This window comes from Podarcis cretensis (assembly GCF_951804945.1).
Source record: "Podarcis cretensis genome assembly, chromosome: 13".
Lineage (NCBI taxonomy): Eukaryota > Metazoa > Chordata > Lepidosauria > Squamata > Lacertidae > Podarcis > Podarcis cretensis.
Window position 1 is genome coordinate 54,940,347 of NC_137182.1, and position 24,672 is coordinate 54,965,018.

Consider the following 24,672-nt stretch of genomic DNA (forward strand, 5'->3'; position numbering starts at 1 on the left):
TGTCATACCACAAATATGCATGCCACCCAAAAACATTATTAAAGCCTTCTAGATCCAAAATGTCTGTGTTCTCAAGAAGCAGCCATTCTTTCAGCCAGCAAAATGCTGCTGATTCATAATAGAGTTTAAGGTCTGGCAGGGCAAATCCACCTCTATCCTTTGCATCAGTTAGTATCTTAAATTTTATTCTGGGCTTCTTGCCCTGCCAGACAAATCTAGAAATGTCTCTCTGCCACTTCTTGAAACAGTCCATCTTGTCCAAAATTTGCAATGATTGAAACAAAAACAACATTCTTGGCAATACATTCATCTTTATAAAAGCAATTTGACCCAACAAGGAAAGCTTCAAGCTTGACCATATTTCAAGATCCTTTTTCACTTCTGACCAACATTTCTCATAGTTATCTTTAAACAAATTCACATTCTTAGCAGTCATATTAACCCCCAGATATTTTACTTTCTTTACCAAAGTTTCCTTGGAGTTTTTAGAAGGGGCTTATTTACAATCTCCATCATGCCATGCACGTCTGTGGGCAGATCATCTCTCCCCTGGAGACACTCTTCATATCTGAATGTGCTTAATTTTACCTGAATCCTACCTAGTATATTTAAGAGTTTTTTTGGGTGCCCAAGTTGCAGCCCAAAGGATTCCCAAAAGCACTCAACATCCTTGTTAAAACCTGCCGTACAATCCTATAGGGAAGTAAAGCCCTGTTGTTCAGTGAGGTTTGCTCTCAAGTAAGCGTGCATTAGAACTCTCTCTTTAACAACCATTCATTAAACCCATTTAATTGAATGGATTTAAAGGCATCGGATAACTTGGTGTTGGATTGCGGCTTTCTTCAGACAGTCGTTTTTAGATCCTTATAAAATAGTTGGCTAAAGAGCTCAAGATTTTAGACACGATGTATTCAGGTCATTTTGTATTTCCGCCACTGAGTTTGTAGCTAAAGAGAGTTTAATTATTATTATTTTCTTACAATGTCAAGATTTGAGGGTTTGGGTGGCAGGGCTGTGATGAAATTCTAGCTCTATAAAAAAATATACTGAACTCTCCATCCCACTTTCTTGAGAGTTGTGTAATCAGAGAAGGAAATAAACACAACCCCACATTTATGATCGCAATGAATGGATAGAAGTCCCTTTTAAGCAAATCCAAATATGCTATTGAAAGATGGGACCGACACATGTGGTTAAAAAAGAAAAGTGTGAGAGAAAACACATTTCACATCATAACTCCCAGACACACCAGCTATAAAAACAAGCTCCTGCTTGTTCTGAAACCACAGAGTCAGTTTGTTCCCCTCGCAAAATTTAAATGGCTAATACTGTATTTGTTTCTCTGGCTTTCATGGAATTGCAGGCTAGCTGGATCAATACTATGTTACCAGATTTTGCAATTACATATTTCTCTATAACTCGTAAAAGAAGCTAGATTTGCATATGGTTTAAGAACATAATTGCATTAAGAGCCCTGCTGAATTGCGCCAAAGGCCTATGCAGTGGTGATCCTCAGGGTCCCTTCCATCTCTGCAATTCTATTACTCAGTTTCTATTATTGTTTAGCTCTTGATCCACTCCCCTTCTCATTTGAATTAGATTAGAATCATAGAATCATAGAATCCTAGAGTTGGAAGAGACCCCAAGGGCCATCGAGTCCAACACCCTGCCAAGCAGGAAACACCATCAGAGCACTCCTGACATATGGTTGTCAAGCCTCTGCTTAAAGACCTCCAAAGAAGGAGACTCCACCACACTCCTTGGCAGCAAATTCCACTGTCAAACAGCTCTTACTGTCAGGAAGTTCTTCCTAATGTTTAGGTGGAATCTTCTTTCTTGTAGTTTGGATCCATTGCTCCGTGTCCGCTTCTCTGGAGCAGCAGAAAACAACCTTTCTCCCTCCTCTATGTGACATCCTTTTATATACTTGAACATGGCTATCATATCACCCCTTAACCTCCTCTTCTCCAGGCTAAACATGCCCAGCTCCCTTAGCCGTTCCTCCTAAGGCATCGTTTCCAGGCCTTGGACCATTTTGGTTGCCCTCCTCTGGACACCTTCCAGATTGGAGTAGTCCACACCAGTATGCATTTGAATTTGGGGAGCAACTTTGCTCTTCCCCATGCATTAGCAGGAGGCATTCCTACTTTGGGCTGCTTCACACTTCCGCTTGTCCTGCCTCTTCCCCCAGGGGAAGCCTGGCTTCAAGTTACAGAAAGGGAGATTGTGATTTCAACACCAGGAAGAACTTTCTGACCGCAAGAGCCATTCAACAGTGGAATGGTTTCCCTCTGGAGGTAGTGGACCCTCCTTCCTTGGAGGTTTTTAAGCAGAGGTTGGATAACCATCTGTCACCGATGCTTTAGCCGAGATTCCTACATTGCAGGGGGTTGAACTAGATGACCCCCAGGGGTCCCTGCCAACTCTACAGTTCTTTGATTTCTATGAATCGGAACAAACACCAACTGGGCTTTCCATGGAATTGACATTTGATCCGATTCAGCGATAAAGAGTGGGCTTTCCTGGGGAAGGGATGCGGGTGGCGCTGTGGGTTAAACCACAGAGCCTAGGACTTGTCGGTCAGAATAATATAATAATAATATAATAATAATAATTATAATAATAATATCTTTATTGTCATTGCCCCCTCTTGGGGACAACGAAAATTACTTGGCTGTTCCATCCACCCAGGTAGGGCATTCCACACAAAATCAGAACAACTATAAAAACACTAATTAAAACAATACAGTATAATACAGCAAGGAAGATTAGATGACTTTCAAAGTCCAGGTTTCCTATTCAGGGCCGAGATCGCTCTGGAGAAGAAGCTGTTCTTGAGACGGCTCGTTCTTGTCTTCATCGTCCTGTATCTCTGTCCCAACGGCAGGAGCTCAAAGAGACAGTGACCAGGATGCGATGGATCTTTTACTATGTCCAGTGCCTTCCTATGGCACCTTGTGGCATAGATCTGCTCTAAGGGGGAGAGTGGGCAGCCAACAATGTTCTCTGCTGCCTTAACAACTCTGCACAACACCATCCTGTCCTGGGTAGTACAGCTTCCGTACCACACACATAAGAAGGTTGGCGGTTCAAATCCCCGCAACGGGGTGAGCTCCTGTTGCTCGGTCCCTGCTCCTGCCAACCTAGCAGTTCGAAAGCACATCAGAGTGCAAGTAGATAAATAGGTACCGCTCTGGCGGGAAGGTAAACGGCGTTTCCGTGCGCTGCTCTGGTTCGCCAGAAGCGGCTTAGTCCTGCTGGCCACATGACCTGAAAGCTGGACGCTGGCTCCCTCGGCCAGTAAAGCCGCAACCCCAGAGTCAGCCATGACTGGACCTAATGGTCAGGGGTCCCTTTACCTTTTACCTTCCTGGGGAAAGTGGCAGAATGCCTCTCAGGCCTGTGCTTTCTAGACATGAGACAAGGGGAGATGTGGACAAGTCATGGGCATAGCCAAGGGGGGGCAGGGAAGGGCAGCTGCCCTCCCAAATCAATAATAATAATAATAATAATAATTTATTATTTGTACCCCGCCCATCTGGCTGGGTTTCCCCAGCCACTCTGGGCGGCTTCCAGCAAAGATGAAAAGTACAGTAAAATGTCACATATTAAAAACTTCCCTGAACAGGGCTGCCTTCAGATGTCTTCTGAATGTCACGTAGTTGTTTATCGCTTTGACATCTGGTGGGAGGGCGTTCCACAGGGCGGGCGCCACCACCGAGAAGGCCCTCTGCCTGGTTCCCTGTAACTTGGCCTCTCGCAGGGAGGGAACTGCCAGAAGGCCCTCGGAGCTGGACCTCAGTGTCCGGGCAGAATGATGGGGGTGGAGACGCTCCTTCAGATATACTGGACCTTTGAGGCCGTTTAGGGCTTTAAAGGTCAGCATCAACACTTTGAATTGTGCTCGGAAACGCACTGGGAGTCAATGTAGGTCTTTCAAGACTGGTGTTATATGGTCTATGTAAAAATACATAGCTAACTGAGGTTCTGCCCACCCCAACAAAAGGCCTGCCCCTCCAACTAAAATCCTGGCTACACCCCTGGGATGTAGCCCCTTAGTTGAGTTAGTTGATTCTGTAATGATTAAGTACCAACAGGGCACCCACACAGATTTCCCTGTCTTTTTTTAAGGAAAGAGAGTGTTGAAAAAAACCCCTCATATTTTTACGTGTATAAGAGTCTATTTCGGGGGACTCAAAATTAAGAAATTGGGGGGGGGAGAGATTGCCCCTGTGTATAATACTATCCCCCCTTTCCCCCTGTCTTATACACTGAAAAGTATGGTAATTCCAAGCACAGCCAGAAACTAAATGAAAGCACTGAGGAAGTAGTGGGCATGGAAAAGGACATAGCAGAAAGTGGTGACTGATATATCCACCTCAAAACGCTGAAATAAATAGTTAACAATCCTGAGTGGAGTGGTTTGGAGCCCAAGCCCCTGCAATTCATTGGATTGTGGTTGTTATAGCGTAAACCCCAATATACAGGGAGGAAGCGCTGAGATTTGTGTTGTTTGAGGGTAAAGTCACGCGGACGATGCGAATGGGTTTTGCGAGAACTTTTCTGCTGGGGTCAATATTCCCCCATCTTTGTTTGCTTGTGCTAGTGGGAGGGAAAGCACAACTGTTAAACTTAGATTTCTTACACAGAAATGTATTCGGTGTAGAAAGCCTTGTTTCAGCCCCCATGCAAGTGATAACAGGGGTCTTATTATTCACCAATTACTTCCGCCTCATGAGAACTAGAAACCTGTCTTTTTTAAAGGAAAAACAAAAACCTCACGATATGATTGCTGGGAAGGCAGAGAAAGCTCAGAGCTAGTTGCCTCACCTGGCAACTTTTCCTGGTTTCTGATTTTGCCCTCCTCAGAATGCGAAGAAGAGACTCATTGTGTTATATGGAGACTCGGTGTTTTGAAATGAAGAGCAGCCCTCTGGAGTTTCAGGTTCAGAGGCAGCAATGCCGCCCAGGGGAATATCAGTTGCTCAGGAGAGATAGTGAGTGAGACAGCTATTGCCTCCGTGCTCTGCTCCTGGGCTTCCAGCTGGCTACTCTAGTAAGCAGAAACCTGTGTTGTGAATATCTAAAGGTAAAGGTAAAGGTACCCCCTGCCCGTACGGGCCAGTCTTGACAGACTCTGGGGTTGTGCGCCCATCTCACTCAAGAGGCCAGGGGCCAGCGCTGTCCGGAGACACTTCCGGGTCACGTGGCCAGCGTGACATCGCTGCTCTGGCGAGCCAGAGCCGCACACGGAAACGCCGTTTACCTTCCCGCTGGTAAGCGGTCCCTATTTATCTACTTGCACCCGGAGGTGCTTTCGAACTGCTAGGTTGGCAGGCGCTGGGACCGAGCAGCGGGAGCGCACCCCGCCGCAGGGATTCGAACCGCCGACCTTTCGATCGGCAGGTCCTAGGCGCTGAGGCTTTAACCCACAGCACCACCTGCGTCCCTCTTGAGATCGCATAGAAGAATCTAAACCAGCCTGGCGCATGTAACTGTTGTAAAGCAGCACAGATCGTGGTTACAGCTTTGTTTCTAATGGGATAACTGGTCAGTCACCTACTGAGACATTTTTGGTGTGCAGAGTGAGCAGCGTTTAAACTAGTGAAGAGTAGATTTTACTTGTAATCACATACGGTGGTACCTCAGGTTACAGACGCTTCAGGTTACATATGCTTCAGGTTACAGACTCTGCTAACCCAGAAATATTACCTCAGGTTAAGAACTTTGCTTCAGGATGAGAACAGAAATCGTGCTCTGGCGGTGCGGCAGCAGCGGGAGGCCCCATTAGCTAAAGTGGTGCTTCAGGTTAAGAACAGTTTCAGGTTAAGAACGGACCTCCAGAACGAATTAAGTACTTAACCTGAGGTACCACTGTACATAGAAAATAATGTAAGTAAGAAAACTACAGTGTTTACTGTAGAAAACACCTATCTTGGATAGAAAAATTAGCTCCTTTGCTTGCTCTTTCGTTTTCTCAGGATAGATGACCTCTCATTTTGAAGTCCAAGAGAGAAGTGTGAGGAGGAAATTGTAAAATAAGTCTGTCAATGAGATAGGAAGTCAGATCGCGAAGTTAAAAGTGCAGGGGTAGTCTGAGATTCTGGAGATTCCTCACTCCGTTTTAATCCATGAAACGCTACTCCAACAGCATCCACTTTGATTTTTAAATAACAAATGAAAAGCCAGGGCTGATGGTCATATTAAATAAATAAAACCAACACTTCCTTTTTTTTCCTGCTAAGAAGTTTCCAACCATTCTGCTTCCAGGGGCATGTGCCTGTCAGGTCTGGAAACAAGAAACCAAACGTCAGTTCAATGATTGTCCAGGGGCACTGCAGCACAGCCTTGTTCTGTATTTATTTTTTTTTTGACAGGAACAAGGCAGCACTGGCGCCGTTTTAATGGAGAGAGGCCATTTGTCAACTAAATCCTGGTTGCCTAACCTTAACAGTAATCAAGCCTTAACAATAACCTTAATGCAAAACAGGAAATGTAAGGGGGAGGTATTTATTATGCAAATTAATTAACCCAGTGTCAAAAAGTTCTGGTTTTGTGAATGCTTCCTCCGATATACGGTAATTTAGACCTCATGTTTTCCTACCTCCACAGAGGGCTGCCAGCTTTTCAGGAGAAGAGGGGTCTCTGCCATGGGCGTAGCCAGGATTTTTGTTGGGGGGTGGGCAGAACCTCAGTTAGCCATTGATTGTGATTGATTTAGGGGGGCAGCTGCCCCTATCTGCCCCCCCTTGGCTACGCCCATGGTCTCTGCCTTTTTCACAATAGGCAGAAATCAACAGGTGGTACCTCTACAGTGAATCTGAATACCTTACCAATTGGTTTTTGCTTCCTGTGCAGTGCAATAATGAATGTAAGAATGTAAAAAGAGCCCGGCTCTCACAGTGGCCAGACAGGTACCTATTACAGTGGTACCTCAGGTTACATATGTTTCAGGTTACATACGCTTCAGGTTACAGACTCCGCTAACCCAGAAATAGTGCTTCAGGTTAAGAACTTTGCTTCAGGATGAGAACAGAAATTGTGCTCTGGCAGCGCAGCAGCAGCAGGAGGCCCCATTAGCTAAAGTGGTGCTTCAGGTTAAGAACAGTTTCAGGTTAAGTACGGACCTCCAGAACAAATGAAGTACTTAACCTAAGGTACCACTGTATGGGAAACCTGCAAGCAGGATTTGAACACAGATGTGTTGCCCCCACTTGTGAATCTCAGCAATGGGCATTCAAAGGTAGCCTTAGACAGTGGAGGTAGAACATAGCCATCATTATTAACAGCATAGATCCTCTCTATTTTTAAAAAAAATCAGTTGTACCTAGGGAGGAAAGCTATAAGGTCCAATTTACATTTGAGAGAACGTTCCAAGATCACACCGTTTAATTCCAAATTAATATTGAACAGCACACTACACACACACTTCTGCAAATAACGCTTTGACTGCATTGAGAACAGCTCACGGATTTTAACTGTGGTTCGATTACGCAGTTGGGATTCCTATCTGAAGCTAGGATTTAGGAAATGCAGGGAAATCCTGGGGCCGTTCCCCGTCTTTTATCTTCTCAAAGAACATAACAACTCTTTAAAAAGAAAAAAACAGCTAATCATGTATTTTTATTGCTTTCTCTTCCTTCCCCTTCCCTCTCGTTTCTTAAGTTAGACGAAAAACGCACACCTCCCAGTGTAGACACACCGCTGATACATAATGACAAGTCAGAACAATAAAGGCGGTAAGATCAGTGTGTGCTCCATTTATTTATTTTAAAGGAAGTAGTGTGTAGTGTGGGCGTGTTTCTCAGGCGCAAGTAGTGGGGGGGGGGAGCTGCTTCTGCTCCACACATTGCTACAAAGGGCAACCCCCCTAGCTCTTTACCACCACCACTTTCTGCAAGCTCTTAAAGAAATTGCAAAAACTACTCCATTTTATCCTTCCAGGGGAGGGAAAGAAGTGTATGTGTGTGTATAAGTAGTGGTGGCAGCAGCAGCAGCAGCAACATGTGTCACTAGATGTGCACTTAAAGCACTAGAGAGAAGAAGATTGTGTTTTCCAGTTAAAATTGTGGTTTTGTTTCCCAAATGATGCCAAAGCTGAAAACTGTCAATTTCACTCTTGTCAAAAGCAGGGGTATGAGTTTGACAAAGGTCACTGTATTTTCCCCTCTATAAGACGCACCAGACCACAAGACGCACCTAGTTTTTGGAGGAGGAAAACAAGAAATAAAATATTCTGAATCTCAGAAGCCAGAACAGCAAGAGGGATTGCTGCACAGTGAAAGCAGCGATCCCTCTTGCTGTTCTGGCTTCTGGGATAGCTGCACAGCCTGCATTCGCTCCATAAGACGCACACACATTTCCCCTTACTTTTTAGGAGGGAAAAAGTGAGTCATAGAGCAAAAAATATGGTATTCTCTGCTTTGAGAGGGAGTATGAACTCACACCACAGTCTTCCGATGCAGAAGTTTGCTCATATTCTGGAGCATTAAAATAAAAGGATGGCAGCAGTAACCATCCTTTTTTAAAAAAAACAGCAGCCATTTTTTAAAAAAACAAACCATTTTTTTTAAAAAGTCTAGAACAGGATTTAGAAGGCTTGAGCAGTGCCTTCCAGATGTTTTTGACACCAACTCCCATCAGCTCCAGCCTGCACAGGTGGAGACTGACAGGTTGAGGAAGGCCTTGGGATTTTCTGTCTCAGGCAGCAAAATGCGTTCTGTGATGTTACTATGTTACAAGCCATATGTTGTTATGTGCTAAACAATATGATGTGTTTTCTGCAACTTCAGAAACTGGGAAAGTGCCCAAAAGAACGTTTGCTCCCCCAGTAGCTAAACCTCAGGAGCTCTTTGCAAAAGGGGAACTGCTAGAGCTCCAGGACAAACAGGAAGGTGCTGAAACTAAAGGCATTCCTGCTCCTCTGCACCATGCCCATGCCCCACGTGACAGAATTGCAGCCAAGCCCGTCAAAACACCGAAAGCTCAAGATAAGAGGAAGAAAGGGAGCCCTCCTGCTAGGTCTGTAAAGGAAGAAGATTGCAAGAAGGATCCAGGCATGGCCAGAAATGTAGGTGGTGGAAATGCAGATGATCATCATTATTTATTGAATGTATATACCTCTATATACAGTGGTACCCCGCAAGGCGAATGCCTCGCAAGACGAAAAACTCGCTAGACGAAAGGGTTTCCTGTCTTTCGAAGTGCTTCGCAAGACGAATTTCCCTATGGGCTTGCTTCACAAGACGAAAACGTCTTGCGAGTTCTTGCGAGTTTTTTCCCTTTCCTCCCCCTTTTTCTAAGCCGCTAATAGCCGCTAAGCCGCTAATAGCGCTAATCCGCTAATAGCCGTGCTTCGCAAGACGAAAAAACCGCAAGACGAAGAGACTGGCGGAACGAATTAATTTCGTCTTGCGAGGCACCACTGTACCACTATTTATTATATGGGACGTGGGTGGCGCTGTGGGTTAAACCACAGAGCCTAGGACTTGCCGATCAGAAGGTCAGCGGTTCGAATCCCCGCGACGGGGTGAGCTCCCGCTGCTCGGTCCCTGCTCTTGCCAACCTAGCAGTTCAAAAGCACGTCAAAGTGCAAGTAGATCAATAGGTACCACTCCAGTGGGAAGGTAAACGGCGTTTCTGTGCGCTGCCCTGGTTCACCAGAAGTGGCTTAGTCCTGCTGGCCACATGACCCGGAAGCTGTACGCCGGCTTCCTCAGCCAGTAAAGCAAGATGAGCGCCGCAACCCCAGAGTCGGTCACGACTGGACCTAATGGTCAGGGGGTCCCTTTACCTTTACCTATTTATTATATAGGTTTGCTCCCTCAAGGGAGGATTTTTCCAAGTCAAATCTTCAGAGCTCTTTCATTGGAAGCTCTTGGTAGATAACAACTCTAAAAAGCATATTTTAAAATAGTTAACATCCCACCCCACAAAAACCACTAAAAGTTTTGCCCTTCTCGTTTTCAGAGGATTCTTACAGGTAAGTTGAGGGTTGCTTGGCCTGTGGATAGAGGGCCTGCCATGATTGAGGGAAACACCCCTCTGCATATGTTCAGAAGCACCCTCATCTTTATTCTTCCACATGCCCCAGGGTTGATCCCTGGCAATGGTTGAAAGCTTGTTAAATTTTGGCTCGGACTAAGCTATGAATGAGTCACATTTACCTCTGTACCGCTAGGACACCGTGATGATACTTTGTGTTGCTGGGATATAATCAACATACAGTGGTACCTCACAAGACGAATGCCTCGAAAGACGAAAAACTCGCAAAACGAAAGAGTTTTTCGTTTTTTGAGTTGCTTCGCAAGACGGATTTCCCTATGGGCATGCTTCGCAAGACGAAAACGTCTTGCAAGTTTGTTTCCTTTGTCTTGCAAGTTTGTTTCCTTTTTCTTAAAACCGTGCATTCACTTCGAGGAGCAACGGGAGCTCACCCCGTCACGGGGATTCGAACCGCCGACCTTCTAATCGGCAAGTCCTAGGCTCTGTGGTTTAACCAACAGCACCACCCATGTCCCTGTATAAATAATACATAATATTAAATATTAAGACACATTAAAAACTATTTAAAATGTTCAACTAAAATAATTAAAAAACAGGGCTAAAGTTAGAGATTCAAAACTGGTTTGACTAAAAATGTTTTCCATTTCTGTCTGGAAGACAATGGAGGGAGAGCCGGGTGAATAACCACAGGGAAGTAATTCCAAAGCCCCAGCCAGGTCTCTCATGCTCATTTCCTGGGAAGCAGAGCCTGCAAGGCAGGTTTTAAAGTGGGGCAGCTTCAGTGGCGTAGCATGGGGGGTGCAGGGGGGGCCGGCCGCACCGGGCGCAACATCTGGGGGTTAGGGTTAGGGGGCGCAAATCCATGGGTTAGGGGATGCAAATTACTTGCCTTGCCCCGGGTGCTGACAACCCACGCTATGCCACTGGGCAGCTTGACCTGGGAGCAGCTGGTCCATGTGCTAACTGGGTCCAAGACCATTTAAGGTAGGGTTTCCCAACATGGAGCCATGGTGCCCTCAAACATTGTTGTTTTTTTTAAAAAAAACACAACATTTTTTTAACCACCATGGGTTGGGCTGGGCTGGAAAACAAAGAGCAGCCACATACTGTAGACAACCTGCCCTTCCCCCAGAATGTTTCTGGGCTTCACATTTGAACATAGAAATGTTGTCCTGGAATGGACATTCCGCAAGGGTCATCTAGTCCAACCAAAAATATTACATTTATTTATTCACAAAAGTTTTATTCTACTTGATTCTAAGCAGTTTGCAGTTGTGGGTATTTTGCCTGTAATTTTCTTTGTATTTCGAGGGGGTTCCTTTGTTTATGTTTGTTGGGGGGGGGGTTGCTTGTTTGGTTTTAGTGTTGCCTGCTTTTTTGCCTGCTTTTTATGTTTTTATTTGGTGTCTGTATGTCAGTGTTCTGCCTCATGCTTTTTTCGGAGGGGGTTTCTGAGAACTGGCAGTTTTTCTTTTGTGGAGTGGGTATTTTATAGTGACTGCAGCTATGCATAAGATACATAAATGACCCTTGGTTTAAGGCTTTACACTAGCAAACGACCTTGAAAACAGAGCAGTAATAAAGAACTACGTAGAATGAATCTAGAGACAAATACGTTCTGAATATTGAGGACCAGATAAAAGCCTGGCCGCTGCATTTTGGACCAGCCGATGTTTCAAAACTGTTTTAAAAGCAGCCTCTCTGCCAATGCTAGCCAGGGGCCTATGCTTACTATGCAGGGCGTGGTATTGTTGCTACATTTGCTCATCTTTTGGCAGGAAGAAGGTGGCCTCACCGATGCACAGTTCGAGGAGATTGTCCAGAGTGTGCTCCAGAAGCCTTTGCAGGAGTGTATGGGTATGCTGGTTGGGGCGGGGGAGAGACACAAGGGCAGAAAGATGTTGGTGTAACATAGACATGGCCACTAAAATCTGAGGCACTTAGAATCATAGAATCCTAGAGTTGGAAGAGACCACAAGGGCCATCGAGTCCAACCCCCTGCCAAGCAGGAAACACCATCAGAGCACTCCTGACATATGGTTGTCAAGCCTCTGCTTAAAGACCTCCAAAGAAGGAGACTCCACCACACTCCTGGGCAGCAAATTCCACTGTCGAACAGCTCTTACTGTCAGGAAGTTCTTCCTAATGTTTAGGTGGAATCTTCTTTCTTGTAGTTTGGATCCATTGCTCCGTGTCCGCTTCTCTGGAGCAGCAGAAAACAACCTTTCTCCCTCCTCTATGTGACATCCTTTTATATATTGGAACATGGCTATCATATCACCCCTTAACCTCCTCTTCTCCAGGCTAAACATGCCCAGCTCCCTTAGCCGTTCCTCATAAGGCATCGTTTCCAGGCCTTTGACCATTTTGGTTGCCCTCCTCTGGACACCTTCCAGTTTGTCCGTATCCTTCTTGAACGGTGGTGCCCAGAACTGGACACAGTACTCCAGGTGAGGTCTGACCAGAGCAGAATACATTGGCACTATTACTTCCCTTGATCTAGATGCAATACTCCTATTGATGCAGCCCAGAATTGTATTGGCTTTTTTAGCTGCCGCGTCACACTGTTGGCTCATGTCAAGTTTGTGGTCAACCAAGACTTCACACACAAACACTTGGTCTTAATGTCAGTTGGTTTTATTGCATGGTTCCCTTGAGGGGCAAGGATGGAACGGACAAGGAGTGTTTAGTCCCCCAAAAGGCCCTCTGAATGACCCCTCCCCACAGCAGCAACATAATATTGTGTTAACAGAAAGCAGGAATGAACGAGGCTAGAGACAGAGAGCTGAAACTGGCTCCCCCCCCCCTTGGTTACCGCAGCTAGATGCTGCTTAAACTCTTGGAGTACTTGCTTTGCCATCTGCCATGAGTTGTGCCACTACAGTTGCAATCATCTTCCTACTTACCTGGAAGTAACCCCCTTGAATTAAGTCATACTTACATCTGAGAAGCTCTGTTAATGGCTGAAACTTTGGAAGCCTGTCAACTTTTGAAGATAATGTTTGGGAGCTGGCAGTGATTATCGCTCAAGCCAACATCAAACTATTTTATGAACTCATAATCCTTCAGGGCTTAGCTATTTAAAGCTGTTTTGCTTTTTTTATTTCCAGAAGACTCTGCGAAGAGAACCATTTCGGCAAAGCCTACTGAGAAACAAGATCTGGGAAGGTGAGTTGCACGGCTGCATATTCGGCCTCGCTGCTGAAGGCGGGGCGCTCTTCACGTTCCCAGAGGCATTCCCAAGCCGTTCCTCAAAAACAATTTCTGTAATTTGCACCTTGAACGTTGTGGGCTTGTCCTTCGCTACTGCAGGGAAGGAGCTGACCAGAACCCAAAGTGCTGCAAGCAAGGAGACCCTAAAGCAGGGCCCAGGGAACCTTTTTCAACCCGAGCGCCACATTGCCTCCTAGAGAACCTACTGTGGCAGGTGTGTGTGTGTGTGTGTGTGTGTGTACCTGACAGTGGTGGACAGTGCCAGAGGCAAAAGCAGGCAGGGCAATGGATGCAGATTTTACCTTTGTACAGTTTCTACACATACTCTCACACCCTTCTCTATCCTCCATCCAGGCAAGCAAAGTGTTAAGTTGTGGGCGAACATATCAGACGACACAGCGATTCTCCAAACAGCTCTTGTTTATTCACAGGTCAGAACTGAACTGAAGGGTTCAGCCAGCCTGCTTATATAGAGCTCCAGTACAACGCAACTGTAACACTTTCTGTAACTATCCAATCACTGAACGTCACTTTTGATCCCTTATTTGCATATGTGGACCTGAACTATCTACAGTATCCCCCTGTTGGCCCAGGGTGAGAACTTCAGTACATAACACAAAGGGCATTATCAGTGGTCAGGAACAAATTCCAGCCAAGCACAAACACTCAAGGAGGGCGCAAAGCGGGGCCGGTGAAGGGTGTGTGGCCTGGGGAGAGTTCCAAGAGCTAGACAGAAAGCCCTGTAGTGCTGCCCTTGACTTCTAAACCTGACGTTCCCCATTCCTGGGTGGACAAATCAGGCCTGTATTCCTCCTATCTTTCACATGGCGCGGTAACAAAGGCTATCAGATTTATGTACCTGACATTGTAAAGCAGGTTTGTTGAGCCTTTCCCCACCTATGTCTTTAGCAGATATGTGACAAGCAGGAATTCAGCAGGTGGAGCAGTACACAACATGCAGCTCTGGCGAATGCAAGGAAAAAGGTTGCCTGCTTTGTTGTGCTACTGTGAAAGGTGTAGGGCCCCTGCCGGAAAAAAAGATCGCTGGGAATTTTAGTTAGTCAGTATGAATTAGATAAGAAATGTGTGGCGATTTTCCAGCTAAAAAGCAACATAGGAATGATAATGAGCATCTTGTAACATCACAGGTAAATCTGAGAGCTTGGATGGTATGGTTTTATTAAGAGGGCAAGGAAAATTATCTCTTGCCAGAGGGAAGAAATGTGAAGGAGGCAGTAAACAAGTCTTGGTGTTGTGTTCCTGTGAGGGCACACCAGCCCCAGCCAGTACAGCTATGTGGAGTTGTAGTCCAAACCATCTGGAGGGCACCAGGAAGGCTGACCTAAATTAATAAAAAAATCATAGATCTCTACCAGCAGTTTTATACTGCGAATTGCTAAACTGGCTCTGATACTCCCTGATACGGCCTATTTCAATTTATGGGAGTGTTCTGTGTAAGTTGTGTGTGAATGTTCTCTATTGAAGGACATAATGTGAAAGAAATGACTGCTATCAGTGTGGGATTTTCATTCACGTTTGCAAACGAATGAAAGCAAAAGCTGATTTAAGCCTCAGTTGCGTAAAAAAAGCCCCGAGACTGCCTACCTGGGCAATATTATTTAGAAAAGCAACGCAGGAATCTCCAGGCATGTGAAAATCACTCTTTGGCCTCAAGGTGGTGCCCAAGTACAGGAAATGTCTATGTAGCAGAGTTTAGTTTTAGTTGGTGTTCCCAGGCGCCCTCCTTAGAATATTGTTAAAGAACACCTCCAATGGGAGGATGTTTAGTGGAGAAACAAATGGCAGCAACAACTTTGGTTTCTTACCTTCCCTTTACCATAAGATTCCAGGGCAACTTAAAATTCAGTTAAAAACAGTTTCAAACCAATTAAAGTCACAGGATTAGGGTAAGTCTTGAAAACATATACCGTATTTCTCAAGTGTCACAGGGACCAAGGCAGGGGTGAAACTAGGCTTTCTTTCACCAGGGTCAAAGACACTGTTTGGCGCACACACACGCATTTCCAACACTGTTTTAATGTTGTTAGCCGCCCTGAGCCCGGCTTCGGCTGGGGAGGGCGGGATATAAATAAAATTTATTATTATTATTATTATTATTTGCATACACATGCATACAAGCTGGGAGCTGTCACCCCTCTGCAGGGGACACCAGGGCAAACCCTAGCCATGGCTCTGGCCAAGGTAAAGAGGTGTGTCTTCTGCAGAAGGGACGTGGCGCTTAACCCTTTCTGCACATATCTTTTCTCTGCGCAAAGCAACTTCCTGTCTGTATCAGGGGGCTCTAAATGTAGCTAAATGTGCCATTTGGATACACAGGGTAGACAATTAGAACCGAGAAACAGTGGCAGGGGAAGAATTAAACTTATTCTCTTAAAAAGCAAACTTTGGGGCTGAAAGAAGGTCCCTTATGTTTCTTGGGAGTGATGTAAAGTTCAGGGAAACCTTCACACAGCATCACTTCCCCTTGGATGAGGAGAATGCACTCATCTCCATGTTTATTTAGCTACAAATTTTGGGGAATGATCCAGGAGGCTGAAGCCTGTTATGACCTAAGCTACAGCCTTCCCAGGTTCAAGTAGTGGTGGTGAGCGACATTGTTCCTTCCTCTAGGAATGGGGGAGACATTCAAACTCAGTTCTCATTTAAAGGTGAACCTAATTTGCCCTTTCTGAAACACTACGAGAACAAAGCCCCAGCTCCCCCTCGAAATTCACATTTCTCTGAATTTTGAAGTACGGTTCTTCAAGCCAAGTAATACATTCAAAAATGTACATAGTAGGTTAAAGTATGCACAAACGTGTGCATATTAGTGTAAATAGCATACAAAGGTATTACAGTTAGGGAAAATTGGTCTGCAAAATTATTGGCCAAAATTTTATACAAGCATGGGTATATTTGGAAAAAATAGCACTAAAATGCCGGTGACTTTTCATGAGAACTTAAAAAATTCACAAAAACATGGACAACTGATCTTCCTTCTGGAGAAATGAGAAACTGAGATTTGCTCACCCCTGCTGGAAACATATCAGTGCAACTTGTAATCAATGTCCCCAAGCAGACTAGTTTTCAATATTCCACCCTGCTGAAGTAGGCCCTAACTGTGTGCTTCTGCTCTTTTCTTCAGGAAGGTTTTGGGGGTCTCTCCAGCTGTGGAGGACGTCGTCTTTGGAAAGAAAAGTGAGGTGATTGTTTCAGAAACGGATCAGAAGCGGCATCTGCTAAAAAAGAAGAAACACAGAACACATTCTGTGAATAAGGACAGACAGGAGAAAAGTAAGCCTATGTACATATTACTAGTTACTCTGGCTCTAGTACGCTCCCACTGCTAGTGTTTGAAACTATGTACACATGGCTTTGGCACAATTCATATCCTGTGGTTTCTTGATAAACCCTGTTGTTCAAACTATCTTCCATCCGATTTGAAAAGGAAAGCCACGTTCATTTTGCAGTTAAGCTGAGGTATGTATGCTTGAGTCAGCCACTGAGCATGCTCAGACGACAGTTTTGTGAATAGGAGTTTTGTGGGGAGGGAATGCAGGCATGGAAAAACCAAACAGGTAATGTGCATCAGGTGAAGACATCCTTGCCCTCTCTTTGGTGTACACAGCAATGTGCAAATGCAATTTGAACCACAGTGGCAGAAACTTACCCCTAATGTGTACATAGCCTAAGTCTCTTGCATGAACAAACACTGAGCAAAACACACCAGGGATAAACCTCAGTTGAAATGAATGGGGGCTGTGCAAGATGGGAGCAGCAGGTGCCATTGGCCATGGGCCGAACGTGTCCGGGTGGGTGGGAAGCCTGGCAAAGGGAAGTGACTCAGTACCAGTGCAGCCCTAGGAAGAGGGGCCACAAGCCCTGTGTAGGGCAGAGATCCACATTCTTTCCAGTGTTTCAAAACAAGTTGCTGCTCTTGACTGCTAGGCAGCTCACAGTTTCCTCCCCGCACTCACCAGCTCCGCTGCTGCCACCCCACCACCACTCTCCCGGTGTTTTTGCAAAGAGGCAAACACGGGCGCGCACAACAACTTGTTTCTCTTTGTCTCCTGGCAGATGAGAAATCAGGAGGAGACAATGGAGGGCGTAAGGAAAACCGGAAAGGTGCGCCCAAGAAGAAAGTTCAGGGCAACGCCCACGTCCGCGTTGACCAAGAGGAAATGCAGGAGAAGGAGGAGGCAGACCGAGGAGGAAGTGGCTGCAGTGAGCTGAACCCTTCCTGCTGCTCCAGAGGGTTTTTAGGGAGGATGGGGGACAAATGGGGATGGGGGATTGAAGGCAGATCGGCTAGGCTGGCTTCGGAGCTCTGGTGGGCTGCAGTGCTTCTGCTGTTTTTTGTGCACAGTCCACAGGGGAAAGCCCTGGATGTTTGGCGGGGATTGATGCAACCTTAAATACCGGTAACTTGCTGTAAGAACAAAAAGTGAGCTTAAAAATAATAAAATGAAGTGTATTGAATCACAGAACACCCACAAAGGAGGCTGCAGAGCTGCCGTTGTTAGATATTCCATTAATTATGGGGAAACTGCCAAGGGTCTTGTGGCACCATAAAGACTATGATTGCAGTAGCTTTCTTTCTTGGCTAGACTTCACCTGCATGAAATTGGCAGACACATATAGTTGGGAGTATTGGAGGGTGGGGAGGGGGGTGTAGACAGTGGTCCAGAGGGCTGTGGAATATAAGGCTCTGTGACAATGCTTTTAAGCCAACCGTAAATGAAGGTAAGATGAGCACAGCAACCGCCATTCACAGCAGCAGTACTAATAGGTGACATTAGCACAATGATCACTTTGTGAGGTTATTTTACCACCTATAGTGGGAAAGGAAGCCATTCTCCTGATTTCTTGTTCAGCAGTTTCATCCTGAAGTCTCCCTTTCAAGGTCCTTTGTTGAATAATGATATTTTGGACGGCCGCAGAGTGCCTCGGGAGATTCAAGACCTCTCTCCCACTAGTTTCTGAGTTGTTGCTGTCTTGGATGTCAGATTTGAGTCAATTTATTATTTTACATGGAGGTTGCCTATCCTATGTATAGAGGGGGAAAGCATAGATATTGGTCCACAGGAGAAACTAAATCCAAAGTAGGACAGCCAAAATGTCAGAAAATCATGAGCACTTTTAAGTTCTTCAGAACTTAAACATCCATCAGGCTGGATGTTGAGGAAAACAGCAGGGGCGGGTGTGTGTGAGAGAGAATTTGGCATGGTGTTGCAGCCACAAAGTATGCAATTGGTCATTGTGGCTTCAACATCATACCAGCTTTCTCTCTCTCTCTCTCTCTCTCTCTCTCTCTCTCCAACCTCCTTCAGTTTTCTTTAATACCCAGCCCTTCTGGCTATTGGCATTTTTGTTGTTATTGTTCTGTGTACATTGGAAAAAGACATTGTTGGCAGGTGATGGCATCTATCACATTCAACAATGAGCAGGTGAATGTTTTGACTGGTGTTCAGCAAGGACAGGCTTGCCACCCAAGGCACATGAGAAGGAAGTGTCATTGTCTAAACGGGCTGTAAAATCATTGCTGATACTTTGGAGTGGCTTTGATCAGGAGCTGTACATGACAGCAAGTGGAGGAGGAGGAGGAGGAGTTTGGATTTGATATCCCGCCTTTCACTCCCTTTAAGGAGTCTCAAAACGGCTAACATTCTCCTTTCCCTTCCTCCCCCACAACAAACACTCTGTGAGGTGAGTGAGGCTGAGAGACTTCAAAGAAGTGTGACTGGCCCAGGGTCACCCAGCAGCTGCATATGGAGGAGCGGAGACGCGAACCCGGTTCCCCAGATTACGAGTCCACCACTCTTAACCACTACACCACACTGGCTCAAGTGGAGTTGTGTTGCTTACTCTTCTGTGGTTGTCTTGGGCCCAGCTGAAGCATCCTGCATTACAGAATCCCTGAGTACCCTGGCTTGTGGAAGCCCCAATGAACATCCATAGATGGACCCACATCTGAAGAGTTGAAAGCCCCAGTCTCTTCAGAAGATAGGAACACATATCTTCATATGGTAGCCCGTAACATAGCTACAATTCATATTAAGACAGATTGCTTTAATCCCCTCTAACAGAAGAATCCACACACTTAAGAGTTAGCCTGAGTGATGCTCATCTACTCCATCTGCACCTCCACCTTGTGCAGCTCCAAGCATGTTCCATAAAGCTGAAGTCTGCTGTTTCATGATTTCCCCCCCTTTCATCACTCTAGGCTGGTGCATGGCATGGGTCCAGTGCTCTTATCCAACCTGTGAGAAGTGGAGGCGGCTTAGCAGTGACATAGACCCATCGGTTCTGTCTGAGGACTGGACATGTAGCCAGAACCCAGGTAAAACAGAAGGGAAAGGCAAGCCTTTTCCTGCAGGGGCTGACAGACATTTGGTGGCCTCTCCTTCCCTCAGTTAAATATGAAAAATTGTGACTGCTCAGTGTCCCGCAGAAACCCTGTCTGCCTGGGCAACCTGTGGCTCTCCAGATGTTTTTAAGTTCCAGCTCCCATCAGTCCCAGCCAGCATGGTCAGTAGTCCAGAAAGTTGTAGTCCATAAATCAGGTGAAGGGAAATACTACTTGAGAAGCTAGAGGGCTGCTGCCTGTCAGAATAGACCAGACTTGGACTACAGCTCCCATCAGCCCTGGGCTGATAAAGAGTACCAGCTCATAGAATCCTAGAGTTGGAAGAGACCACAAGAGCCATCGAGTCCAACCCCCTGCCAAGCAGGAAACACCATCAGAGCACTCCTGACATATGGTTGTCAAGCCTCTGCTTAAAGACCTCCAAAGAAGGAAACTCCACCACACTCCTTGGCAGCAAATTCCACTGTCAAACAGCTCTTACTGTCAGGAAGTTCTTCCTAATGTTTAGCTGGAATCTTCTTTCTTGTAGTTTGGAACCATTGCTCCGTGTCCGCTTCTCTGGAGCAGCAGAAAACAACCTTTCTCCCTCCTCTATGTGACATCCTTTTATATATTTGAACATGGCTATCATATCACCCCTTAACCTCCTCTTCTCCAGGCTAAACATGCCCAGCTCCCTTAGCTGTTCCTCATAAGGCATCGTTTCCAGGCCTTTGACCATTTTGGTTGCCCTCCTCTGGACACGTTCCAGTTTGTCCGTGTCCTTCTTGAACTGTGGTGCCCAGAACTGGACACAGTACTCCAGGTGAGGTCTGACCAGAGCAGAATCCAGTGGCACTATTACTTCCCTTGATCTAGACGCTATACTCCTATTAATGCAACCCAGAATTGCATTGGCTTTTTTAGCTGCCGCGTCACACTGTTGGCTCCAACATTTGGAAGGCACCAGGTTTGGGAAGACTGGAGTATCAGTCTGACCCAAGTGGCCCACCACCATCATATGCTCTTGACCATTGTAAAATCTACCCTTTCAAAACAAAGGCGTCTTGTGGGAGTCTAGAACCTCTTCCAGTCACTGCAATGGGTTGCTTTTGGTGCCTTCTCTATGAGTTATTTTGTTTTGCTGCTGTCACTATGTATTGTACCTTATGCAGCAGTACAAAAGGAAGGGTCCCTGCCCCAAAGGGGCTTGTATTCAGTAAAGGGGAGGGAGAAGTGAAAAGGGGTCGGGGTAGAGAAAATGCATTTATTTCAATTACACAGACTTCCCAGATTCTTTTCAGCGGGGTGTTTATTTTCCGTTGCAGATCTCGAGCACAACAGCTGCAGCATTCCAGAGGAAACATGGTCAGGGTCTGAGAACGAGGTGGTCTATGCTGTTTATATTCCTGGGTCAATCGTGTGGGCCAAGCAATATGGATACCCATGGTAGGGAAGGAACACACAACTCTCGGGTGCTTCTAGACAGAGGTCTGATATCACAAATGAGCCATAGAGGCTGCGTACACACTGTAACTTTAAAGCACATTCAAAGCACATTATTTCCCTTAGAGAATTCTGGGCACTGTACTTTTCCCTTCACAGAGTTACAGTTCCTGAAAGCACCCTTTGACAAACTACAGTGCCCAGAATTCTTTGAGTGGGGGAAATGTGCTTCAAAAGTGCTTTAAAGGCATAGTGTGTACGCAGCCTCGGATACTGCAAACAGGCTGTTTTATAACACTTGATTTTCTGTGGATTAAGGGGGAAGAAATATGGGCTGGCATTTTGATGCTGAGAGACACCTGCATAGATGAGCACCCATCCCACAACAAACAAGCATGCTTTTTACTATGTTTTTATCATTGGATGTTTTGTAAAGTGTTTCTAATGTTGTACACTGCCCTGAGATCTTTGGGTAAAGAATGGTACATAAATTGAAGTAATAATAATGATAAGGTCCCCCTTTGCCCTTAACATAGGCAGAGATCCTCAACATGTGTTACAGGGATGCAAGTCCCATTGAAACAAATGAGAGTGCCAAATTAGAAAGAGCGAGCCACAAACACAGCAGGGTTTATTTTTTAAAAAAACGGGCTTCAGGATATCGTGCAGTGCAATGCAAGAAAATATTGATTGTGTGGGCAGCACACTACACCGTGCTAAACAAACCAGTTTTCCATTGCCATCTTATCGGCAGGCTTGGAGCACAAAACAATAGTCCCAGCACTAGTTAACCAACACAACACACACAACACACACACACCGAGGCAAAAATACACCTGCCCATGTCTCTCAGAGTGAAAACCCCAGTTTTGCTCTGCTGTACTTAAATCTCAGTTCCTTCAAAACCTCAGTTCTATGTGTCTTGATCCCTGCAGTTTTTTCAGCTGCTGACCCTCCTTGAAAGGCTTAGCCAAAATAGCCAATCTTTCTTAGCACCCTTGCCAGTACAGCAGCTGCAGTCTTTTGACAGAAAAACTGGCCAAGAATGGGGCCTCTAAGCCGCAGAAAGGGGAGCTCCCCAGAAACACAGCTTTACTTACATGCCCAGTGCATCTCCGGGCTTTATAAAATCATAGAATCTTAGAATTGGAAGGGACCCCAAGGTTCATCTAGTCCAACCCCCCTTCAATGCAGGAATCTCAGCTAAAGCGTCCGTGACTGATGGCCATCCAACCTCTGTTTAAAAACCTCCAAGGAAGGAGAGTCCACCACCTCTCATGGGAGTCTGTTCCACTGCTGAACAGTTCTTACTGTCTGAAAGTTTTTCCGAATGTTTAGTCAGAATCTCCTTTCTTGCAACTGGAAGCCACGGGTTCGAGTCCTACCCTCCAGAGCAGGAGAAAACAAGCATGCTCCCTCCTCCGTGTGACAACCCTTAAGATATTTGAAAATGGCTTTCATATCTCCTCAGTCTCCTCTTTTCCAGGCTAAACTTACTCAGCTCCTTCAAGCGCTCCTTATAAGGTTTAATTTCCATACCCTTGATCATCTTGGTTGCCCTCCTCTGCACACATTCCAACTTGTCAACATCCTTCTTAAATTGTGGTGCCCAGAATTGGACACAGTATTCCAGGTGTGGTCTGACTAAGGCAGAATAGAGCGGTACTATTACTTCCCTTGATCTGGACACTGTACTTCTGTTGATGCAGCCTAGAATAGCATTGGCCTTTTTTGCTTCTGCATCACACTGTTGCCTCATGTTCAGCTTGTGGTCCACCAAGACCCCAAGGTCCTTTTCACATATACTGCTAGTAAGCCAGGTGTCCCCAATCCTATATTTCTGCATCTGGTTCTTCCTGCCTAAGTGCAGAACCTGACATTTGTCCCTATTGAAATTCATTTTGTTAGCTAGCACCCAGTTCTCCAATCTGTTAAGGTCATTTTGAATTCTGATTCTGTCTTCTGTGGCATTAGCTACCCCTCCCAGTTTGGTGTCATCTGCAAATTTGATGACCATCCCTTCAATTCCTTCATCCATAAAGATGTTAAAGAACAACAGGCCCAGGACAAGAACCCTGCGGCACCCCACTTGTCACTTTTTTCCAGGATGATGAGGAACCATTAATGAGTACTATTTGTGCTATCCTCACAACAACCCTGTAAGATAGGTTAGATTGAGACATTGTGATTGGCCTAAGGCAGGGATGGCCAAACTTGGCCCTCCAGCTGTTTTGATCCCACTGGTCCTGTTAGCTAGGGATGATGGGAGTTGTAGTCCCAAAATAGCTGGAGGGCCAAGTTTGGCCATTACTGGTCTAAGGTCACCCAGTGACTAAGTAGCATTTTGAATCCAGGTCCTGCCACTTGTAGTCTTCCTCCATCCCATTTAGTTTTCCTCATGCATCATGTCTTTTTAGGAATTACTGCTGGTTTTTGCAAGCCACATTGGGAGCCTTTTTGCCTAGAAAGTAAAATAAATAAAAAGCAGCCTGACAATCTAACCACTAATTGCTCCTGGAATTGCCTCTTTTTGTTTCCCTGAGTGTCAAATTTTAGCTGTCAAAAGAAAAACCAATGGAGCTGGGTAATCAAAGTCTCCCCACGCCCTACCAGAAACTCGCATTGGAGCAATTAAGAAAGGCTATTGAGAGGAGGCAATTAATAGGCTGTTCCTCTCTAATCCCCCACTAATCAGGAAGCAATAAAACAGGCTGAACTTGCAAACAGGAAGCATTTAATTAAAGGCACAGAATCCCTGAAAAGCCTCAGTAGCACTTGACCCACACAGGTCAGAGAGACACCACAATGATGTTTTATTGCGAAAACAATATACAGCACTACAAACCATGTCTGAGAAAACAAGGGAGAGCAACACTGAAAAATCCTGGTATGCAACAAGTGACTGCTCCATAAAAAGTATGTGAGCGAAGGATGACAATTGTAGAGAGACAGACTACTGCAGAAGCAGCCACTGTATGAGGTCACTGTACACATCTCCTTTTGTTGACACTAGCCCTTTGCAGGTTTGATGAGAGAAAAGGGATGCGCTTGCTAGTCCTGCCTCCTCCATGACAGCTGTATGTCCAGATTCACTACTTTCCTTGCATTGAAGGTGCAAGAGATTTGGGAGGCCTCTGCATGCAGCTTAGAGCCCTGATCCCACACCTCCATGGGAGCCTCTATGAGAACAGCAAACTCCTGGTTCAGACCTTTGCTCTCAGTGCATGCAGAGTGGCAGGTCCAGACATAGGGATGGAATGGATGCTAAGGAAATGAACCTCTGCTCTTCCTCAGGCAAGTTCAGTGGAACCTCGGGTTAAGTACTTAATTCGTTCTGGAGGTCCGTTCTTAATCTGAAACTGTTCTTAACCTGAAGCACCATGGGGCCTTTAGCTAATGGGGCCTCCTGCTGCCGCCGCGCCGCCGGAGCACGATTTCTGTTCTCCTCCTGAAGCAAAGTTCTTGACCCAAGGTACTATTTCTGGGTTAGCGGAGTCTGTAACCTGAAGCGTCTGTAACCTGAGGTACCACTGTTCTGTGTGAAATCTGAATGGCTTCCCTACAGAAGCCATGCTGATTGCTCCTTAGCAAGGCTTGTTCTTCTATAATATATGACCTGTATGCTTAACATTTTAAGCCTTCAAAATAACTTTCCACCAATT

General features: G+C 45.6%; 1 protein-coding gene across 3 annotated transcripts in view; it reads left to right on the forward strand.

Moving 5' to 3' along the window:
- ZCWPW1 (zinc finger CW-type and PWWP domain containing 1) overlaps positions 1 to 24,672 on the forward strand; it is a 37,617-nt gene that overhangs the window by 3,713 nt on the left and 9,232 nt on the right. For 2 of the 3 annotated variants that reach the window (XM_079951884.1, XM_079951883.1), the window contains exons 2-9: positions 7,666 to 7,739; positions 8,793 to 9,070; positions 11,784 to 11,862; positions 13,116 to 13,173; positions 16,364 to 16,512; positions 17,296 to 17,442; positions 19,442 to 19,558; positions 20,893 to 21,013. In XM_079951884.1, the coding sequence (XP_079808010.1) occupies positions 7,715 to 7,739; positions 8,793 to 9,070; positions 11,784 to 11,862; positions 13,116 to 13,173; positions 16,364 to 16,512; positions 17,296 to 17,442; positions 19,442 to 19,558; positions 20,893 to 21,013 (974 nt within the window). In that variant the 5' untranslated portion in view covers positions 7,666 to 7,714. The remainder of the gene's footprint in view (positions 1 to 7,665; positions 7,740 to 8,792; positions 9,071 to 11,783; positions 11,863 to 13,115; positions 13,174 to 16,363; positions 16,513 to 17,295; positions 17,443 to 19,441; positions 19,559 to 20,892; positions 21,014 to 24,672) is intronic. The other variant, XM_079951885.1, reaches the window with a different exon arrangement.